The 23,998-nt window shown below is 41.1% G+C and overlaps 2 protein-coding genes across 2 annotated transcripts in view; one reads left to right on the forward strand and one right to left on the reverse strand.

Moving 5' to 3' along the window:
- The window catches only part of reep3 (receptor accessory protein 3), a 40,344-nt gene extending 32,798 nt beyond the window's left edge, over nucleotides 1-7,546 (forward strand). The window contains exons 7-8 of the mRNA XM_022766057.1: nucleotides 3,571-3,704; nucleotides 3,869-7,546. Of these exons, the coding sequence (XP_022621778.1) occupies nucleotides 3,571-3,704; nucleotides 3,869-3,940 (206 nt within the window). The 3' untranslated portion in view covers nucleotides 3,941-7,546. The remainder of the gene's footprint in view (nucleotides 1-3,570; nucleotides 3,705-3,868) is intronic.
- Nucleotides 7,547-12,502: 4,956 nt separating this feature from the next.
- Nucleotides 12,503-23,880, reverse strand: nrbf2 (nuclear receptor binding factor 2). Its single transcript, XM_022766061.1, has 4 exons — nucleotides 23,708-23,880; nucleotides 19,665-19,749; nucleotides 15,836-15,876; nucleotides 12,503-14,783 (listed from the first exon to the last, which is right to left on the reverse strand). The coding sequence occupies exons 1-4, from the start codon at nucleotides 23,798-23,800 to the stop codon at nucleotides 14,070-14,072; spliced, it is 933 nt and encodes a 310-aa protein (XP_022621782.1). The 5' UTR covers nucleotides 23,801-23,880; the 3' UTR covers nucleotides 12,503-14,069.
- Between the last annotated feature and the right edge of the window lie 118 nt (nucleotides 23,881-23,998).

A 23,998-nucleotide genomic window follows, 5' to 3' on the forward strand; every position in this document is an offset into this window, starting at 1 on the left:
TTAGTTTATTTCAACTCAGTCCTACAAACACTGTCCTGCTGCCCCAAATACTCATTACAGTAGCAAATGTAGATCAGTCCACTGCTAAAAATAGTCCCCAACAAATGCACTATTTCCTCCTGTTTGAGTAACACTTCTTAAGCTACGTCCAAACTACTATGTTATCGTTTTAGAATGCATCTCTCTTGCTGTGTTTCCTCCTCCCGTCCACACGACTCCGGTGTTTTCGAGCACAGAAAACAGACTTTTGGAAAGGCTGCGGGCCCCGTTTTAGTTTGAAGACTCTGGGGTTGTGTTGTAGTCTGGACGGGTGAAAACAGAGACGTTTGGAGATGATGATGTAGACACCCACAGTCACTCCTGATTGGCTCTCATCGGCCACGACTACCAGTGTTGAATACAACATGATGATGAATTACAAGTGTTACTGACCGTGTTGTCAGTCTTCATTTTAACACTGAAGGTGTCTTTGCTATTCCTTGTTCAGAGTATTTTTGCAACTAATCAGCTGCAGAGTAGAAAATCTTCTTCCTGTTTACGTCGGCTTGCACGTGCTCAGTGTACATGATTGCTCAGGTATGTACATACAGTACATTAATATGGAAACGTAGCAATGTGAACGTAGTCTAAAAACTACAGTGAGCAGCTGTTTTAGAAAATTACTGAGCCTTTTTAAAAAGTGAAACTATATATTTGTGAGGTGTTTTTAAAGATTTACATTCTCAGTGCTTTTAGAGCTGAGAGCCACAGACAGAGCAGGGAAGGCAGAAAGTGTAGAACACAATGTTGGTTTTAAGGATACACAAATAATGTTGGACCGACATTACACATCGTCATTTAATACACTTGAATCAATCGAGTATTTAACAGGGGTTATTAGATCGCAGATTGAGCATTAATAAGTTCCCAGAGCCCAAAGCGATGTTTCAAAGCTTCTTGTTGCTGTTTTTATCATCAAAACTCTTCTGTCTTCTGCAGCTTAGTTTTATCTGTCATTAAAGGCCACATAAGATGAGATGTGGTGGGATCTCACTGGATTTGCTGGTGTAGGAACAATTCAAATTCACAAAACATGAGCAGATTAGCAGAATATATTTTATGACTTTGGAGACCATGTCAGGAACTGTCAAAAGAAAAAAAAAATCACGTACCCCTTACTATATCCTAAAAAATAAAGATACCAAACCTCGTCTCCTTTATGTATGAGGCAGTGCTTTTGCTAGAAGAACTTCCAAATTCCAAAGTCTCTGGCCAGAACTGTTTAATAAAGCCTTCGGCTCCATACGTGACAGGAAATTGGAAAGTTTTACCACAGAATAGGTTGATAGTGGCTGGAATGACTGGTAGAAAATGTTTAATGAGCTTTGTGAAAATGAAACCCTGGAACATTGCTGTAACATGTTGTCCCTGTGCTTCTTTATTTTAGAGTGTGAATGTAGGAGTAAGGCATTGGTGTCCTCCTCAGACAGCACTTGGCAGCTGCAGGCTGGGGACATTCAACAGCCTGGCTTCAAGGCTGTTTAAATAGCAGGACTAAACTCCTTCATGTGTTTGTCCTGTTGTGGCAATTAGCATCCAGCCAACACAAACAGTGTTCAGATGGTGCTTTTGTTCTTGAGTTGGAGTTTGAAGTCTCATCCCACCCTCTTTCCTCTGGGAGGTGAAAGGTGGAAAGATTGTCCAACACTGGAGAATGGGAGGTGTTCTCTTCTCTTACTGACTCCAGATGTGACAACATCAGCAATCATTATTAGAACCAGAGCAAACAGAAAACACTGTGCTTTTCAAATGCAGACTGGGCTTTAATAACACTAGTAGCCGTGGTGTAGTCTTAGATGTCACTCAAATGACACAAGGTGTTGCGTGTTTACATGAAATCCAAGTATTCCATATTTTAATTCCTCCGTGCCGTTGACAACCAGAGCCGGAGGCATATGTTTTCATGTTGTCCGTCCATCCATCCCATTCTCATGGACACGATATCTAAGTGACACCTTGACAGAACTTCTTCAAATTTGGCACAAACATTCACTAGGACTCAAGGATGAACTGATTAGATTTTGGTGGTCAAAGGTCAAGATTGTGGTTACTTCACAAAACACGGTTTTGGCCTTCTGAACGAATCTCTGTAACAAGGGCAGTGACACCTCACAAAACACTTATTAGCCATTCTCACAGCAATTATGACAAAATGTCACACAAATGGTTGATATTCTATATGACTCTGGATAAACAGGGATGTAACCTTTTGTGTTGGTTTATGTATTACCTTTCTAACTGTTGTGTTTCTATGATGAGAGCCGCTCAGGGAAGTAACAGCTGAATATCTGCTGACCTCTGCTGGACCAGCCACTTACACACTCACTTTAAATCAATCCAGCTTTCTACACTGCCCCCCAAAACACAATCAACACAAGCCTGTCGTCAGAGTCTGTAATCATCAGCACAACAAGCATCTGTCAGGTTCATTCACTGCTGCATAGGTGAAAACATCAAATGTGCTGTAAGCAGCTGATTTTAACTGGTTTAACTGTCAGTGTTATAGTATTTATTGTTATTTATTGTGTATGTATTACATTGTTTATTGTTTTTATTTGTTTATTTTTCATGAAATCTTTAAAATGAATCATTTCTGGACATTTATTCTCTTCTCTCTCTGTGCTGCCAACCAGTTCCTGGCCAGCAGGTGCTAGAAGGTGTTTATGTTTTGGACGAGCAATTTATATCAAATCTTCTTAAAAGTAATCTTTTCACCATCAGCTTTAGTGATTGTATGTGAACATAAACATATTCTGTCCCTCCACTCAAATCACCAGTGTTGTGTGTCCTGTGGAAGTTTATATTGTTCACAATCTGTATCCACGTCATAAAAACACTTTGCACTGTCATGCACTTTGCATATTTGGAATTCTGACACATATATATATTTTACTTAAATATAATATGTTGTTTTTTTGTGTTAATAGAAATAGTGCTATATTCACAGTATTTATAACCCTCACATAGACCTGAAACAATAAGTCCATTAATGGATTAGCTTATAAACAGATGATTAACTGAAATAGCAAAAGTCAAAAGTCCACTGGTTTTGCTGCTTTCCTTTGTCGTCTGTACAAGAACTGACTTTCCTAGTCGGACAAAACAAGATATTAGAAGATGCCAATTTAGACTTCAGAAAAATATTTTTATTTTCACTATTATCGGACATTATATGAACCAAAGAGTAAATTCTGAATATAATAGTGGGATTAATTGATAATGAAAATAAGCTAATGATAGTAACTCTAGAGAAACATCAGAAGTATAGAACTGTTTGTTTAGTTGAATTCACTAACTGACTAATGATTAATTTCAGTGGCTTGTAAATGTTTCTCACACTGTAATGGATCTACAGCTACACCACAACAGTTTCATCCTTTTTCTTTCAGCTTGTTAAACTCTCATCACCTATGCTCAGCAATGCAACCAAACATGGTCTCTGAAATATTTACATTGACAGGACAAAAATCAAAAGTGTGTGTTACACTCTTCCTGATGTGTGTGTGTGTGTGTTTGTTTGTGTTTTTTCAGAGTACTATTATGACCAGGATGAGAGGACAGATGAAGAGACTGAGCCGACGTTCTCTGAGGATGAGGCCGTTAGTCAGAAAGGACTGAGACGATCGCAGAGTGTCAAGATCTCACGATCCAGAGTCCGTAAAGACGTGAGTGTCCCGCTCCATACTGTTTGAAAATATCTATTTCGGGTGGTCCGGGAGAAGTCAAAAGAGAGTTTGTACTGTTCTGTGTATTTCTTTTGAAATCATCCATATTGTGCAGAAACTCATGACACATGCTGAGTGTTTTATTTTCATTATTTTGTCACCAGGTTCGTTATGGATCTCTGAAGATTAAAGGCAAGAAGAGACCAGCGCTGAGCTCTGTTAATTATGGAATATGAAAAGACTTCTGCTCATACACACACATACACACGCACACACACACACGCACACACGCACACAGGCGCACACACACACACGCACACGCGTACACGCACGCACGCACAGCAGAGCAGCCAGCTGATTGGTGGATGGTATTGTCTATATTCCAGCTCTTCCTGGTCTGACTGTTTAATCTCTGCTGACATATTTATTACCAATTCATCCAAAAGCAGAGACTCAGAGAGTTTACTCTCAGAGAACTTTGATGTTTGTCTTTGAGACAATGACGTACATAAGGTGTTTTGCATGGACTTGTGTTTGTTTCATCTGTCATTCATGTGTGTAGGTGTGATGTTATATATCTGTGGTCTTTTAGATTTTAGATCCGTTTGTGGTACCACTTTCCAACAAGGCATCCTCTGTGAAGAGGACTGACTAATGACTTAACTATTAATAAAGCCATTAACTAATGCTTTAAAGTGCAGTTATAAGCTATTAATAAGAACAACTTGTAGGTGGCCAGGTTTTGAAAAATCCATTTTAACCTCCTCTAACATGACACTTGCTTTGTATATTTGGCTTTTTCATTTATTAGTGAGTCACCCAATTTTTTCATCAGGTTGTTGAAACATTTCATTCAAAATGTTTCAACAACAACATTTTTAAGTGCAGACCCTATGACCCTTAATTAAAGCTTCATTAATTAAGTTTTTGGCCACTAGGGGGCCGCAGTACAAGCTGTAAACACATGTGGCATGTTGTCACCTCTTGAAGTTGTTATAATGAACATATTAGCAACATTAGCATTCATTAGGAGTTGTTTCTCACTCTTAGCTCACATTACAAATTGATCCATTGTTAATATAAAAATAATGACAAAATCAGCTCATTTGAACGAACACATTCTTCCTCTTACAAATGAAAATTTGAATTCATGAGCAGTAAAACACACCACTGCTCGTTTCAGTGCTCTCAGGGGTTTTACAGCCTGTCGTATTCTGTTATGACCAATCACGTATGGTGACTAATGTTAACAAACTTTAGATGGATATGGCTTGTAACATTATAGAGTCATGTCCCAGACTTGCACTACAGTTAAGCTTTTTACAGAGCGAATTCAAGTAACATTTTATTACTTTTATCACAGTTAAATTAATTGTAGGTGCCCCTTGCAGCCACAGTAGCTGCTGTCAGTCACAATGTACACAGTTTAAAATTTACAGAGCTACCCTTTAATAATGGATATACAAATAACAGTATAATGTGAGACTGTCCACTACCTGCTGAGCAGCAAACAGCAGGTAGACACAGTTAGGGACCAGCTAGTGAACATAGTGGAATACTGAATATTGGACTTCATAAGCCTTAAAACATCCCAGCATTTTTCACAGCAAACATCATAACAAGAAGAAGATATTTTTAACAACCTGGCAACCCAAAAGTTGAGTTTATTATTGGATTATAAATGACCTGCACAGTATTACCATATAATTTAATTACTCATGAAGTAAGCTGTCAGTTTCAGCTTAAAGCCCCTCATGAAGAGGACCTTTTGAAACATGGTGCCAGTTTTGCTTCTGCTGCCTTTTTTTTTTTTTTTTTAATAAGGAAGCTCTGACACTAGTGTTGGAGTCTGTTAACCTCTGTATGGCTCAGTATAGTAACAGACTATTTTTACCTTGGTGGACACATTTAGCTGCAGACATTTGCAACATTCCCTGTCACAGTGGTGACAATATGAGAGCCTGAGTCTCATCGGGATCCCAGCTGTACTAACTTCACCTTTGAACTTTAGGAGAGGAGGAACTGAGCCTACCTCGACTCAACCATTATAAAAACCAGCAGATCAACACGATCCCTTATTGCCATCAGAGGAAGACAGTGGACACCAGGGAAGAGAAAACCAAATGAATGAAACAAAGTCATTCCTCCAGGAACTCCCTCTCACTATTGATGATTATTTCTTATTTTCCTGCTTTTTACTTGTGTATTTTTAGGGTATTTAGGGAATTAACTGTGTGTCCTGATCACATCCCTAGTTGTAAATTTCGAGCTGTTTTTTGTTGTATCAGTGAATATTATCTTTTTGAATTTTATTATTTTTGTAACCACCTGTTTTTGCACATATACCTCCTCCCAAATCTTTTTTTTTTTTTTTTTTTTTTTTATCAGTGCTGTTGTTGCTCGTCATCTCATTTTATAATGTACTTTGCTGTGGGAGGATGCAGCACAGAGTGTGAGCTTTTTAAAGTTTGACTTGTTTTTGTCCTCCAGTGCTGAAGTCAGTGCTACACTGCTGACAGCCTGTAGAAGTTGCTGTGGTATGGAGAGATAGAAGAGTCGGTATATGTTGTTTCTCTGGCAGAAACATTGTCCTTCCAATCCATTGTTGTGCTTCTGATTCAACAGAACGTATGTCCTAAAGTACAATAACTACTATAGACTTATTTTGAAAAATCAAGTGGTGTCTTCCAGGATGACAGGGACTGTCTTGAAAGATAAAGAATGAGGACTGGATTTTTTTGCTTTGAAATCACAGAAGGAAGATATCTCTTCATGGCCAGTTTGAAGAAGAGGAACAATCACAGCGACCAATAAAGCTCAGTGTGCATATGGACATGTGACCATTGTTTACTGCAGGGCTGTCACTTTTTATCTGTCCAAATTCAAACTAGCCGTCTCTAAGCGTATCAGACAGTTTGAAGTAGTTTGCGTTGTGGTCGAGCAGAGGGTGCTCCTCAAATCCACTATCAGCTTGACCTATTACTCCCTACTGACCCGTTAGAAAACTAAATTAATCAATAAAAATGGAGGAGGACACTACAGAACAAAGCTGCACTGATCGGATCAAATCATGACACCAAAGCATCTGAGAAGCAGAGTGTGGAAGTATTTTGGATTCCTCACTGTAGACCAACAAAGATGAGGCTGACTACTACAACAACAACAACAACAACCACAACAACCACCTGCTGCAGCAGCCCAGGTGAAGCACAAACCAGAGGAGCTACACACTCATAACCAGTGGCTTATTGCACTTTATGGGTTGTTTGTATTAATTGAAACAAATTACATGATAGTTTGAATTTCTTCAAACATGAAGTTTTAAAAACATGACAGCCATCATTTTAAGATGGACTTCATAAAATGCAAAACTGGTCTTGAAGTACAACTGCAGGGGCGTTGCATTGCGTTACATACATTCTGTAATCATTTGTGTGGAAGTCTGCACAGTTGTATAAACAGGACAGCACATGTGCAGTGTGTTCCCTTCTGCTTGTGTGGGTGGAGACGGCGCTCGCCACCATCATCAATCATCAAAGCAGGGAATATCTTTGGAAAAACAGTGTCCATCCCTCCAGTAGATTTCATCGCATTTGGAGAATATTTATGCTTTATAGACAGGAAGCTTTAGTTTGGTTTTGTATTGAGGTGCAACAACAGGCCAAACTTGCTCATGTCATGATGTCCATTTGATGCTCATAACTCACTAATGATACCAAAGCTTCATGTACTCACCCAGAGTGTGGCTGAGTTGTTGGGTCTGTGTAGGTAAAATGTCTGGTGTGTGGAATGTTGGGTTTTAAATGCAATAAAATAAAGTCCCTTTAAGGGCAGCAAATGTCTGGCCTGTTATTCTCCATGTCTTAGTAGTGTGCCATGGCTGTTGAGTGTGACCAGAGTTAACCAGTTAGCTCCTGTTAGCCAGAGCAACAACAATGCAAAGGATTTATAATATCTTGAGCTTACCAAGGCTGCTCATTGTACTTACCCAGCAGGCTAACTAGCTAGGCTAACCAGTTAGCTTATATCACAGACACCTGTTGAAACCTTCTACTCTTTTCTCAAACTGAACACAGAACACAAAACTCAAAAACTCAAAGTTTTCAAACTACATCCACAAAACCTTGACTCTTCAATCAGTCACCTCAAACCTATGTGAGCAGGGTGAAGAAAGAGCCTGTGCTGTCGTCCATCTTGAAACGCTACTGCACCTTTCAAGTATAGTAAATTGTAGTAACAGAGGCCACAGCAGCTTGGCCCCCAGGCAGGTCACTGTAGCCATGACAGCATTGTCCCATCAGGAACAACAGTTCATTCAGGAAATTAAAGTATGTCCCTATGTGCTGAAGCGACACATGTCCTGTCAGAGGGAGAAGCTTTTCTTCCTCTTCCTCTTCCTCTTCCTCAGCTGAACTGGAAACAGGTTGGAGTTGAATGGAGTCTGGACCTGTTACACAAAAGGTTCCTGGGGAAAGTTCCTGCGGTTGAAATGCGGCTTAAGTGGGCTACCAGCACTGTCTTATTTTCTACAAACATAAACATAAATGCTATCTGAATAACTTAAAACGTGCTTTAATCCCACAGAAATCCACACAGCTGCAACAGGTGAAGCCCTGTGAGAACAAGGGAGTTTCTTTTCAACTGTGTGATTCACAGTTTGATTGCCAGATGAGCCAATCACATTGCTAATCAAAGTCTTCCATCCAATCCCCTGCTGAGCACTCTGTAATTAGTCACCTGACTTGATGGTCCAGTCATTGCTGAATCTAGATATGGCTGTCGTCTCAGCATCAAGCCTCTCCTGACAATCTCCTGCCAACCGGGCTGAGGACATCTGCAGCAGATACTGGTCCAACTCAAGGAACCTCAATAAACATGTCATGGTTCTAACCCTAAAGTGACTCTTAACAGAAATGCGTTTGGATGTTTTATTTTAGTACTTCAATTTGATCTAGTTTTCCATAATCTACTCTCTGACAAGTAGGGCTAAGTATCCAATCACAACACTATCTGTAGTTTTTTTGGCTTTCTTCTCAAAAAAAGAAAAGAAAAAAAAATCACTTGCCTCTCCGGGCTTGCTTTCACAGATGAAAAAAAAATGATACTGGCATAAAACTTGCATCTGGCTTCTGTGAAAAAAGGACAACCATAGACAGCCCTGCTGATGAGACTTCTATTCTTTAGGAAAACACTGAGCACTTCTAATTTTGGGCATCAAATGTTTTATTCTTCTTATGAATACCAGCATGAAATATGAACTATAAGCCAAAACATAGGTAACACATGGTTACAGCAGGTAAAGGAACCTGAACTGGCCTTCAAACCTCAATATCAGTCATTAACACTCATACAACACATAAAGAACACAGCTCTCAGTGTTCTAACAAAAACCCATCAGTCTTCCACATGATCACTCCAAATGACATAATATCACATGTAATAACACGCACATTGTTAAAGTCATATAAGCAGTCTTCATCTGAAGTGAGAGAGAGCGGGTCCGTGTGTGAGAACACATCCTTCCATTGAGTGCACTTCTAAAACCAGCTCAGCTCACACCTTCACTGTCTCATGCTCAAAATTGTGTTTCAGGCTTTGTGAAATCAAAACTAACATTTTTGTAATGATTCTGCAGATTGTTGCCTCAAAATAAATCAGTATTATACACTAAGTCTGCAGTTTATTAGGAACACCAAGCCAGTCTGATCCATCAGTCCTGTGTTGTTTGTGTTCAAACTGATTCAGACGTGTTGATTCACCTGTGTGATCATTATGGAGGCTGCAGTTTATGCTGCTGTTGAAATGTATTACATTATACAAAGAGGTGTTTCTACCCTCATTGATAGAAATGCTGCTGCTCTTCCTACTGCCCACTTCACACCAACAGACTCAGAGTAGCAGGCAGTCTGCTGCCTTTCCTGAGCCTGAAGCTTGCAGGTGTGTTTAGTGCTAAGCAGATAATTTACATACTGCACTGACTGGACACTGCTAATCTCCTTGACAAATGCATTTCCTGTAGCCACCTTCACAATAACACCAGTGATTCACCAGCAGCAGCAGCAGCAGCAGCAGCGGGAACTCTGATATCTCAGTAAAGGAATCAGTAAACAATGAGGATGATATATTTGTTGTATGTCAAAACAAAGCTTCATCTTCAGTCACCATGTTCTGAGCTTAGGTTTGAGGGGGAGACCATCACAGGTAGGCCCTGATCAGCCCTGCTACCAAGCAGCACCACAAGGCAACAGTTACCACGGTTATCCGCAGCTGTGATGATCATGACTTGGCACAGCAGGTTGTGGTTGGTCTGTGGAAACATGGCATTAGATACCTATTCTGACAAGTGAGCATGTCACAGATCCAGATGTGACCTTCTGTTAGAAACCAGGAAGAACAGCACTGTGAAGAGCTGAGATGATTTCAGAAATGCTTGCTTTCAGTCAGAGTTTATCAGTCTGGATGGATTGAGCAACCATCCTGTCAGACACGAGTCTAAAGAAAACTACTGCTGTCCATCTAAAGATCCAGAGATGCGACTGCCACCAGAGAACAGTTGTCCAAGGCACGGGCTGGGTTTGTTGAGAAGAGTTTTGAAGAGTTGCTGAAGCTGTTTCGGCTACTGTGATGAATGCTAGCCGGCCAGCCGGCAGTTTGAGCTTTCATTGTGTCCTCCGGCCTTAGATTGTAATGCTGCATTCACGTCCTTTGACAATGATCATCAAAATGACTTGACAGTTATTCATATATTTAAATTCAAGAGTCCATGAATGTAGATTAGTGTAAAGATCAGTCATTCTTCATTTAACACATAATGACAAAGTTAAACATTCCACGGCAAATCCAACATCATGGCATTGATAACACAAACATGCAGCAGACGTGTCCTGCCAGAGCTTCAACAGCAAATGATGAGATATTGTGATGAAAACCATTTACTCTGTAAGCTTTAATTAAGAACATTATTTTCTACAGTTGTCCACCTGTCAGCATTAAGGTCAGTCTTACTGCTACCCCTCACAACGCCAACGTAAACCCTCTGTCAGTATTTTATTGTTGGAAATGTGGATCTATCATATTTTGCATAGGTCGTGAACACAGCATAAGTGTCCTGTTTGCAGCCAGTTCTGTATTATTATGCATCATCATTGATCCAGAGAGGAAATACACCTTTGTAAGTGTGAGTCCATGAGTTTTATACAAATGCCTCAGAGTGTGTGACAGCATCTCCATGTTTCAGTCACATGCATTCAAACTGCAAGCAGCACAGTCAACAAGGTGCCAACATCAGCTGTCAACAGCCAATCACATTTTCACAGGACCACACGTGGAATGGATGAGCGATCCATCTGCTGTTCTGTCAATGCTACAGATTGTGTCAGTTCAGTTAAAGCTGCATTCATCAACAGATTTAGAGATTTATCAATGAATAAAATGTCTAAGGTCAGACTTGTAGGAATGAAACTCAGAACTATCACTACCTGCAGGCCTTCACATGCCAAACAGTAAGAAGCTGTTTTCAGAGAAACAGCTGTATAAAGCCACTGTCCTGTTGGTGGAGGCCAAACACAGAGCTAAAGTGAATGGACTGATATTCATAAGATGACCAGACTCCAAATGTATGTCTGCTGGATGTGTAAACTGGCAACTTTAACTTCAACTTCACATGGAGCTACTCAGTCCTCTAGTGGCCCAAAATGGATTAATGCAGCTTTACAAGAACCATAACAGTGTTGTTTGATGTTTCATCCCTGCTGGCCAGCTTCCAACATCTAACAGTGCTTTACATTTCTCTATGTGTTCCTTAGTTTCCATGCAGCCATTTCTCATCATTACCACCATACGGTCTGAAGATGAACTTTGCATAACTTACCTGATATGCCACCACTGCATGGCAAACAAGTGCAAATCAGTATGCCCCTACAACTGCCACATGATACAGTGTATTATGTAACCCAACACATATTATTTTCACTAAATGATTAATTCTTTCAGTTGTAAGTCTCTACAGAACAGGCTGTGTCTGCTTGGAAGAAAAAACATCTAATATAGCGGAGCAGACAGACAAAGCAACTGTGCATTCTATAACTAAAGCATGGAAGTTTAGCAGATAATCAACATACCCCAAGGTTTTATTCCAGAGGTGGAGGCAATTTATATCTGAAATCTGGTTACCTTGAGAGGTCATGACCTCAGCATTGCATTTTTCCAGTTTTTGCCCCAAATTCTCCTTTATAATCATTGACAACATTGATAACTTCTGCAGTGTGTTCTATGGAATAGAGTAGAATTAGAATTAGCGCATGGTCTGGACCACACTTACTCCAGGGGGCTCTGCCCTGTCCCAGAGGTCACATCTGAACTGTCTCCACGTCTGAAAATAAACTTAATGGTTAACAGAAACACTGGAGATAGTTTCATGCTTTAGTCACAAAATGCACAATAACCTTCCAAAAACAAGCTCATCTGCTTCACCAATAAACTCAGCTTTTGGAAAATGGTCAGCAGGTATAGATGATTTACAGTAGATAGGCAAACACATGCATGGTATGTGTTCTCATTGGACAGCATCATAAAAGACATCATCTAAACTGGAACATCCTGTTCCTGTTGCAAACCTTCAAGACTACATTTAGGTGCTCGCAGTGTGAACAAACAGCAACTGTGTGTGTGTGGAGAAATGTGTCTGAATATTGCTGTTGTTGTATAAAACCACCCATCTGCATGAAAATCAGAGAGTGCTTATTCTCTTGTCGGCAGCTGGGTCACTTCAAAGACATAAAAATCACTACACACACAAGTAATCATTAAAGCCTTTAATTTAAATCTGCTCAAAAAAATAAAAAAAGGCAGCAATGTAGTTTTTCCTCAACAACAGCAATATGCTCTGTGACTGAATCATGCTGCACATAATCCTGATGTGTGTGTGGTAGGGTTGGAGCAATGCTGCTGACACTGTAAATAGGTGGTCAAGTTAGTGCTGATCCCCTTTAAGGAGCAGTTCATCCCCAGATTCAACATGTGGTCATTACCCACTCATCCTCATGCAAGCTCAAACAGTGTGGAGTTTGTGTGTCAGTGTAACATGCAGTGAGTGTGATAATGCTGCTTCATCCCAGCATGACAACTGAGGATCCTAGGAACATGTTCTGATAGAGCACCAGAGCGCAGACAGTAACACACACACATGTACTGCTGCTAGTGCAGCTTAGTAAGTGTTCTGAAACCAAATGATTGGAGTACATGATTATCCCCCCAAATTCCTGGAAGAACATTATTTCATAGACCAGACACTAATCATGTCAGACAACTTTAACAAAGGACATTTCATTCTATAGAGTTTCAGGCAAACTTCACGCTGATGTTTCTCATACACAAGCAAAAGGAAACAACAGAATAAAAAAAGTGACTCAAAATCACACATTTGTAATAACACATATTATGAAACATCCACCAATGTAATATAAAGACAAATTAATGCTGTTGCTTATTTAATATTTACTAAATCAAATAGTCAACTAGTAATCATTTTCCACTAATCAATCATTGGCTGGCTAAACTACAGTGACACTAAAGCATACACATCCATGTCTTTATTGTTTTTATCATTCAGATCACACACGCACGTTTGTACTAATGTTTGACTTACGTATAAAATCATTATCATTTAGCTTCAGAACACTTATTTTATGGCTTTTTCCAGACACTCGCAGAATATATGATAAATCTCCATATTTCACATTAAAGTACTCAAACAGTGTTTACATCATTAACTGCATGTCACGTTGTTTGCTCAGTTGTCATAGTCTGAGCTCAGCTGTCATCAAATGACACAAACATGGATGTTGATGTGATAATGCCGAGGAAGATCTGTGAGAATGATTTTGTCAAATTACGTCTTTTAAGGGCAAGGTCACTTTGACACGCCATCTACAAAACATGTTCCTGACAGTTTCAGTTACTCTCCTGAAGGTTTATACAGAGCTCACTGTACGACACACTGACACACAACCTCACTGACATTCACACTGACATTACTTCTGGGTGAACTCTACCTTAGTCTTTAATCTAGATTGTATTAGTGGTGCAGCTGTTATCACTGATTCGACCTCTTCTCTGACTATATGAACCTGACTGATGGTTCCATCACTGGTTAGTTTGTTGCACCTGCCAGAGCAGGACAGGCCGCAGACAGGCAGCGCATGTAGCATCTGATCTCAAAAGCCATACTGGCTGAACCCTTGTGTGTGAGTGTGTGAGTATGAGTGTGAGTGTGAGTGTGAGTGTCAGTGTCAGTGTGAGTGTGTGTGTGTGTGTGTGTGTGTGTGTGTGTGTGTGTGTGTGTGTGTGTGTATGACATCTGTCTTATCACAGTTTATCCCTATCCAGTAGCTCCTGTAGTTCATTCTGGATGTCCTCTGGCAGCTCCAGAGGAGGAAGGTCATCCAGACACAGGTCTTCCTGAGCTGGCATCTCCAGTGGGGGCAGTTGGGGAATTGCAATCTCCTTCCCCTTCCCTGTGCTTTTCTTCTCCTGACCCCCCCCTGTTCCCATAGCACCACCCGCTTGCGGGAGCACCCAGAGCTCTGAACGCTCCACGAAGTCTGCTGCCTCAGCCGCCTCAGAGCGCAGCCGGTTGTTTTCTGAACGCAGTCGCTCGTTCTCAGTCGCCAGGCGCTGGTTTTCATTCATCAGGTGGTCGACCAGGCGCCGCAGGTCCTCGATGGTCGTTTGTTGTTCTTCCAGGCGAGTTTTGTCATCTTTGGTGGTCTTAGATCCAGGGCACGGTGGAGTCAAAGGCTGGCAGCCTCCAGTCTGCCGAGTCTGAAGCTGGTAGAGTAAGGTGTCATACTCTCTCTCCCTCTCTCCTCCACACTCTGCAGCCGAAAGGCCTGGGGAGCCGTGGGGCAGGAGCTGGCCTGTGGCCTGGGTGTGGGTAAGGAGGGCTGGACTGCTGGAAGGCTGCACTGCGCCAGGTCGGGCCTTCGTTGCTTCACGACGAGCTTCTCTCTTCCAGCGCTCTTGGATCAGTCGCTGCTGTTTGATATGACTGTCCCTCTGCAGCTCCATGGACAGACGAGCCTACAGACACACCATCACACATCAACACCAGCCACAGCACTTGCAACATTAACTCCAACACAGACAGAGAAAACTGATACAGAGCTAAAATTACAGAGCTGTCAGTACGAGGCATGGTCTGTACATGTTGCTGTCTCTCTTTAGACCCCTTTAATGGAAGGAGCAATCAGAAGGGGTGTTCCAATCAAGATATCTTGGCCCTGATCCTGATTTATATGAATTATTATGTCTTATCCATAACATATTTATTTACATTGTAAGGATTGGAACTACTCTGCTGAAGGAAGGGTAAAGAGAGGTCCCTCCAGTAGGTGAACATTTTGGGAAATATGCAATAACTTATGATGTTGTTCTGAGATTATATTTATTGGTAAAATCTTAGAAAGTTCAAAACGCAAATATGAAACAAACTAAAAACCCTTTTTTAACCCATCAATCAGTAAATAGTCCTGTGGTGTATTTTGCTTATTCCATAAAAAGCAAGTATGAGAAACTTAGAGTTAAATTGATATCATACATATGGAAATTAGTACATGATCTAATTAAGTTACTTCTAGATATTTTACTGCTTGCTAACTGAAAATAGCAGACAAAACTATGTGTACAAGCCTAAGTAAACAAGCCTCAGTGTACAGGGAAGGTTTTCACCATCAGGTTAACAAATAAAGCATTGACACAATGGATTCACTGGAGAACGGAGGTATACTTCCTTTACCTGGTTCTTAGTGGACACTCAGTGGTCTGCCCAGTAAAAGCTAAGGTTTCTGCATCCCTGACAAATACTGTATACAAATACATGAATAAGACTTTCTACTTTCCTTTTCCACAAATCTGTTTTAAGCAACGTGGACTGAAGTTGAGTTATGAAAACAGATGTTCCAATAAATCAGGACCATCATTTCTTCTACTGCTGCTATATGTTCCCAATGACCTGACTGAAGGCTGTGTTCCAACCAGGCTTTCATATCAGCGACGATAAAAGCATGAATGGTCAACAGAATAGTTGCACTAGTTCAAGGAACTCACTGAACACACACACTTGAGTGACTCACCTGCTCACACTCTGTCTTCTTCATTGCGTCTGTCAAAAGATCTGGGGGAAAAGCAGAGACAGAATTGAGCGACTTCGCAAAGCTGCCAACAAATTTCCCAAAGTTTCATCACCAACACAATTAGAGCCTGCGATTACTTACAAACAGGCAAACAATGAAGGCTCTACCATATATACTTTACACTCACACAATCAATGATACTATGAGACATCAGCTTAATGCACACATTGCAGTCAGAAAGTATTCAGACAGCAAAACACTGTTTGTTGTGTTGGTTCTTTTCTTCACTTCACTTTCCTGAATTCTATTGTTAACTCTGCTGTCTTATCGGAACCCCCTCCTGTCTGTGTGCAGACTAGTCCCCATCCTGGATCTGCAAACTGGAGGAGCTTTATGGAGGAGCTTGTGCAGTTATCATTTGTAAATGGACAGTATAGAAGAGGCGAGAGCACACAGCTGTGTGGTGCTCCTGTGCTGATGGTCAGACTGGTGGAGGTGCACTTTCCCAGTCACAAATGCTGCATCCGGTTTGTCAGGGAGTTAGTGATCCACAGATAGACTGGGTCAGACACAGTTGGCTTGGTGTGGAGAAGCTCTGGCACAACTGTATTAAACACAGGGCTGAGGTCAAAAAACAGGATCCAGGTGCAGGTTCCCCAGCTGTCAAGATGCTGGAGGATGAAGTGCTGTCTGTGGAATCCAGTGTGTTAGCCTGGTATGCAAAATGCATGGGGTCCATGGGTGGGAAAAAATATCGATAAGACAATCTATTGTAAATCTTCCTTATGCGATCCTCTGGCACAACATAGATATGTTTATTAAAACATGAAGGCACGCTAAACGGATTTCCTCACTAATTTGACCTACAAGAGTCACTACTCCATGACTCCTCATGGTGGCGCTTCTCAAATGAATGACCATAAACTTGCAGTGAAGAAGAAGAAACACAGACGCTCAGACAGTGGGAGACAATAAATCACAGAGGTACCGTACTCTTTCAAGTGGAAACTCTGGTACTGATAAAGAAAATGCAACATTATCACTCCACACAGACACTGCCATAACAGGCAGACCAGAGACCCTGTCCTGCACACAAACACACTCATACACTTTAACTACTCAGTGCTGTGTCAACAGCCACGCTCTATTTCTTCCAAAAGAGAGAGCGGGCCATTTATTCTCACAAACCGACACACCTGGACATAAACACACGCAGGCTTCATCATGAGTGGACCGGTCGGCAGTCTGCTGCTAATGAGACTGAATGTAATACACACATAGATTGACACACAAACACTTACACACTGGACATTTTTCTGTCAACTGGAAGGTGACTGAGATAAAGACTGCATGAATACTGATGTGTGATAGAAATATGTCTAGAATTACATAAAATAAGTTGATTATGCTTGTTAAGCACTGAATGTATATCTTTATGTGCTTATCACTTTTGGAAGAGAAAATTTTTGCATTAAAACACTTTAACTGAACTAAGCTGTTCTGCTTTGTGCAGTGAATGTGTGTTAAAGAGGCACTAAAGCTAAGGCTCTATGCACTTTGTTGTACATTGTTTCATCTCAGTATTGTTAAGTGAACAGTGAATAAATACATGATTCCTGCTTTTTAGGGGTTAACAGATAATCATGATGTACCGTAGATGATTGCAATGTATCGAGTGTCGCAGGATCGCTGTAATGTGAAACCATCGTTATCGTGGGCAACGTATCGTGATAGTATTGAATCGTTAGTTACTCTGTGATGTCCAACCCTAATGGGATTAGGATGCCTGTAGTCACTGAGCCCATGCTGTCTGGTCTGGCCAGCCTTTCTGGGTTTTCTGCTTGCTGAACAGTTTTCACTCCTCTTCTATTGTTAGCAGTGGTTGGGTGGTGAGAAGGTGGACTTTGTCAATGGGAGTGTGAACGGGTGGATTGTATGTGGGGAGTGCCAAGTGCTACACTAAGGCTACATCCACACTACTACGTTTTGAAAACGATCTCCGCCCAGACTTACACACCTGAAAATGCATACATACATGAAATCACATACACTGAGCATGTGCAAGCTGGTACAAACAGGAAACATACTGTCTACTCTGCAATTGGTTAGTTACAGTAAATCCTCTGAACGCGGAACAGCAAAGACAGCTGTAACATTAAAATTGGGAATTTAACTGAACAACAGCTGCTAGCAAAGACAACAAGGTCAGTAACACTTGTAATTCATTATCATGTTGTTCACCACTGGTAGTCGAGGCTGATGAGAGCCAATCAGGAGCGACTGCGGGTGTCTACACCATCATCTCCAAACGTCTCTGTTTTCACCCGTCCAGACTACAACACAACCCCAGAGTCTTCAAACTAAAACGGGGCCCGCAGCCTTTCCAAAAGTCTCTGTTTTCTGTGCTCGAAAACACCGGAGTTGTGTGGACGGGAGGAGGAAACGCAGCAAGAGAGATGCATTCTAAAATGAACACGTAGTAGTGTGGATGTAGCCTATGGCAACTGGACTTGCTTGATGTTCTCCAAGTTGCTTCACCTCTCATCTGAAAGACTTATGCAGTTTTAACTGACTGATGGGGAGTCCCAAGCGTTTAACCTGTTGTGGAGCGTTAACACCTTGACAGTCATTGAGGAGAGTCGTTGACCCACCTGGCCATCATGTGAGTGGTTAGGGTCACATGACAGGGTTTTTCCTGCTTAGAGAATTGCGAGCCAGCCACCTCCGTCAAATTTCGTGCCACCTCCGCTTCCCGACAAAATTCTAGTAGGCCTACTTGTTTTCTTGGTACTCTGTGGATTTGACGTTTGTAAGTGCAATTGCGGCTGTACGCCACCACAGCATTGTAGTGGAGCTGTATCGTAATCCGAGCATCAGACAGAGCCATCCGAAATTGCCAAAGAAGAATACGAATTTGCTGGATTTTCTACCTACAGAAGGAGGCGGTGACCTGATTTTGCTGCTATTCAAACAAGTGAATATTATCTCTTTTACACCCAAGCACATTCAGCTTCTTGAAAGGTTTCCCTAAAATAACGTTACATCCCATCGTGTATGGTTTTTTTGCAGAAATGTTTCAAATCACAGATTATTTATAAGAGAGTTTGCGAAGAGTATCGCGAGGACAGGTAAAACAGTGCAGGGTGCAGACATCATTAGTTCTTCTAATATGAAAAAAAAGGTTAATTCATGTTACTGACGAGATACAGTTAATGAGTCAGGACTGAGAGTAGGCCTAGTTCTCAGCCACAAGTGGAAGGTGCCATTGGAGGAGAGGATCAGAGCACGAGAGAGGAGTCAAGGCAAGAGTACCAACTCTTTAGGAGTGTATTAAAGAGCGTATTAGAGAGATAATGATAATGAAAATATAAATTGTTTTTCTCTGGCTAGAATGTGTACATGGCTGTCCTAAAATGGTGGGGGAGTGGATGCAGAATGAGGAGGAGGGGAGTCCAGGTTGACCCTTTGTCCTTTGAAACTACAGTACTATCGTGGATGTACTCATCCAGATCAGTTGATCTGTCTCTCTGAAAACGCCACTGTCAGTGCAGTCCAGTGCTTCATAGACAACATCATAGTCATCGTTTCGTTCACTGTCATAATACTTTCTGGCTGTTTGCACATATATTTGTGATTACTCTATGAAGATGTGTACAGGAATGGGACAGAATAATGAATGAGAATGAGATGGACAGAATCCTGTATTATAATTAGATTTACTCTCAAACATCAGCTCTGTATGTCATAGTTCATTTCATATACTTGTTTTAGGGCAACTATACTCAAAGGTAGGGAGTGTCACAGACAGTGTCAGTGCCATAAAACCTACCTGCTGCTTTTCCGTGGCAGGAGATGGCCTCTTCATACTTTCCAGCCGCTACCAAACGGTCTGCCTTCCTGCACTGCTGATGAGCCTGAAGAGAGGGAGACACGTGGAGGGAACAAAAGGTAATGGAGGAGATGAATAAAAAAATAATGGATACACATAAGTTACAGAGAAGGAGTGCAATGCATTACAAAAATTATAAAATAGGAGTGGAGGGGTTTTCTGGTTTGATATTAAATGTTACAAAAATCAGCAACTATTTTGATATTTGATCAATTATTTAAGCGATTTTTTTTTTTTTTAAGTTATTTTTTGGGCTTTTTTGTGCCTTTAATGGACAGGACAGTAGAGAAACAGGAAATGGGGAGGCAGAGAGAGGGGGAATGACACGCAGGAAAGGGCCGTCCGATGCGGGAGTTGAACCGGGGGCCAGCTGCAGCGAGGACTGTAGCCTCTATATATGGGGCGCCTACGTAACCCATTGCGCTATGCGACGCCCCTATTTAAGCAATTTTAAGAAGCAAAAATAATAAACATTCTAGGGCTCTACAGTGAGAGCATTTTGCTCACATGTGAGGGAAAATTACAGTGTGTGAATGTGGAAGATGATTTGGCCACACCAGTAAGTTCTGAACCGGTTCTCAATTTGTAAGAGCCAGGAGCATTTTATCTGTGCCTGAAGAGACCTGTGAGTGAGATTAGCAGATCGGAAAATAAGATGTTGGTGTCTATGGTGCATGCTCTCCTCTGCTTGGTGTCTGACTGAGGGCAAGGCGTAGGACAGCATGGCGTCGGGTAAGGTGAAATGTACTCAAGTAGACAGCAACTATACTCGTTACTGTATGTGCAATAAAACCTTTGTGAGTAAAAACTAAGCGGTAACCTCCAAGGCTGACAAATTAAGTCAACACTGAAGAACCAGAAGCTGCAGTTCCGCTAATGACCGCTCCAACAGTGAGTCAATCCCTATAGACTCCTATGTTAAAATGTCCAACTTTACAACAGAAATAAACATGTTTCAGCCTGGTACAAAAACAGTTTTGGTCTCTAGAGCTAATTTCCTCCTTCATGACAACTGTATGGGGGGTGGATTTTTATATAAATTTTATTAACACTAGCACCGCCAAGACGGTCTGACAGACCGTTTGGGTTTTTATTATGAAAATAGCTTTGTCTAAGTAAAAACTACAAGTCTCTCAGTCCATGAATTTTCCTAAATATATGTTTTTGGTGTTTTCTGGAGCCTAGAAGGTATTAAAAAGATTTCTGAGCGCCAAAGTGGTCATGTTGACCACTGTGGAATTATAGCAATGTTTCTATTTTGCAGTTTTCATGTGTCTATTATTTTTTCACTGGTTATTGTTTTCATTTAACATTAGATTTTTATATGCAGATCTGGAGAGAAAGCAAGAAAGAGACAGAGACAGAGAAAGAGAGAGAGAGAGAAAGAGAAAGAGAGAGACAGAGACAGAGAGGAAGAAAAAAAGATGCACCAGATTTAGCCTACCAGCAAAAACTGAAAAGAAACAGAAAGAAATAGAGGGAGGGAAAACAAGAAGAATATCTGATGTTCAAGAGGCTTTGTCATGTTCTCAGGACCTGAGCGAGGGGGGGTCTGATGGTTTAGTGATGAGGACAGTCACTGTCAGCTGGCACATCTGTCAGCATATCCGCTCCAGACACAGCCACTTCACAAACTTTATTCTGTGAGCACAAACTAGCTCTTGATTTTATAAATAGTCGGACTATAGGCTACAAACAGTAAGCAACATCTAAAATCACCCTCATTTAGTTATAACGAATAAAGAATTATAATGCAGCTTAATAAATCTCATAAATCTGTCCGGTCCAGTACACAAGCCACACCAGTCTCTGTGAGAGCTTGTAGGCTAGTTGAAGTCACTCCTTGAGTGACAGGTTGGTGAGCGTATGCTTACCACAAACCAGCATGCACTGAAGTCTCAGCTCCACACACGCCCACCTCTTTGACCATTTTTGGATTACCCGGGAGTTCAGCGGAGTCAGGTACTGACAAGATGGCGACGGTGAGCAGCTCACTCTGAGCTTCAAAAGTGCTCTTCAGAAACCTGTGAGTGACGTCACGCAGGCTACGTCCATCTCTATTTACAGTCTATGGTAAAAACCCACTGAGACAAATTAATAACCAATAAACCAGCAAAACTTGCAGAAAAGCATTATTTTGAGCTTTTCCCCATCCACTGTCGGTTATGTGTTAGTGAACTTGTTAGGCTAATAGTAAACTGCTATGAGCAAGCTATAATGAAAGCTGTATGACTGTATGCAGCTTTAATATGTAGCCAAACTCGCCACATATCTTCAAACTCAGCAGGTTCTTGAGCATGTTCTAGCTGGCCTGGTTTATACTTCTGCTAAGGATTGACACAGAGCCTACCTAACTGGCATATGTTGTTGTGAGCATTCATACTTGTGCGCTGGTGTGTCGCTCTGCAATTACACCACCAGAACGCAAAGTGGCGGTGGGATTTCTATGACATCGCGTGTTTATTTCAAACAATGGTGACTGAAACTGTTGAACAGCAGTTATTTTAACTGAAATTATTGCAATGCAGAAGATGTTGGAGGAGACGGTGTGTTTGGAAGGGATCTGTGTGAAAAGTAGTCATTGAACCTACTTACTAATTTCATTAATGTACGATGGCTGTTGCATCTAAGATGTTACGCAGATGCCTTCCACCAGCTGGGGCTGCAGCCCCTACTGGCAGCAGTAGGGGGAAAGTGAGAAGCCATCGCTAACTGCAAAGCTAAAGTACTAGCAGATCTGAATAGCATGTAAACAACCGTGGAATTAGTGAGAAAGTCGCTAAAAAAAGAGAGCTACGAGTATTTGAAGTTTAAATGTACAGCGGGTAGTTTGCTGCTGTGATGAATAGCAACATGAACTTGGTTGAGGTAGAGCAGTAAAAAACACTACCAGTAACAATAACTCCAGCAATCTGAAATGAGACAACATACTTACCACAGCACTATACAATACATTGGTATTTCAGTACATATACACTGTTCCCAGGTGAGAACAGCACTGAAAGCAACCAATAAATTCTTGTCAGATACTTAGCAGCCTGTGCATAAAACTAATATATACTCAGCAAGCAGTTTATTATATTATAGGGACAACTAGCTAAAATGAATGCAGTCTAATATAACAGTCCTGCGATACAAACTTATTCATGAAGGTAACAATATTCAGTTTCTATTAAAATTATTGTAGAGAGGTGTTGAATCATGATTCCTTTGGAGGATGTAGTATATGGTGCTGTTCAGCAGTATTTCATTGTACAATGTTTTCTATTATTATGCCAATGCTCATTGGGTTAACTGAGGTGAACAAAATAATAGGAACACCTGGACACCACAGCAGTTGTCGACAGGCTTTATGTGGCAGTAGTTTTGTGTTGGTACATTGGTTCCAAATATGGGTTATCCGTCTCCTTGGTTACTTATTATGGGTATCAGATGCGGCCTTGGAAAAAACATTAGTCCACCCATAGCTGTTACCATTACTTTTAAATGTCCTCTTTGATTATAATGCTGTATACAAAATTGCTATACAGATCACATATCAGATTCGAGACCTTAACTCAAGGCAATGCCACTAACATTGTCCTTAATTGACAACAACGACGCATTTTACAGCTTAAAAAATATTGAGGTGGAAAAGTGTTTCATTGTTCCCCTGGGTAGTAGAGGTTGCAAACAGTGTGGCCATGACATTTTAAAATAACCTGCTAAAAGAGGGTTATCACCAAACGGCCTTGTGAAGAAATAAACTAGTAACAGAATAATGGAAGCAGACAGTACTTACTCCAACTTCAAAAGTATTTAAGCTCATTCTGTCGAGTACAAAACCAAAATGTACCATGTGTAGCATGTCCAGGCTAGCAGACAACAACACAAATACAGCAAGCAACGGAGCGGTTAGCCGCTAACTTACTGTAGCTTACCTATACAATCCCCTAGCTACAGTAACGTTAGCCTGTTATTGCAACATCGAGACCGAAACTTACGAGGTTGAGCGGGCTGTCTACGACCTCCATGGAGTCGATTCTTCGAAGGTTTACACTACATGAAAGGTATCTCTGTCCTACACGGACTGTCATTCACAATGCGATTAAAAATACTGAAAAAATAGTTGTAAGAAAATTACTGTTAGGGAAGCACAGTCGCCTCCACAGCCAACGCTGCGTCAACACGTCGTGACGTAAAACTGTTCTGGTCAGATGTTTTACTGAGTCAAGCTACCGGAAATAGAAAAGATTTGCCATAAAATTAAAAGCCTTAAAAATAACAGAGTTGAA

Source organism: Seriola dumerili, unplaced genomic scaffold, assembly GCF_002260705.1.
Source record: "Seriola dumerili isolate Sdu_G_001 unplaced genomic scaffold, Sdu_1.0 BDQW01000807.1, whole genome shotgun sequence".
Taxonomy (NCBI): Eukaryota; Metazoa; Chordata; class Actinopteri; order Carangiformes; family Carangidae; genus Seriola; species Seriola dumerili.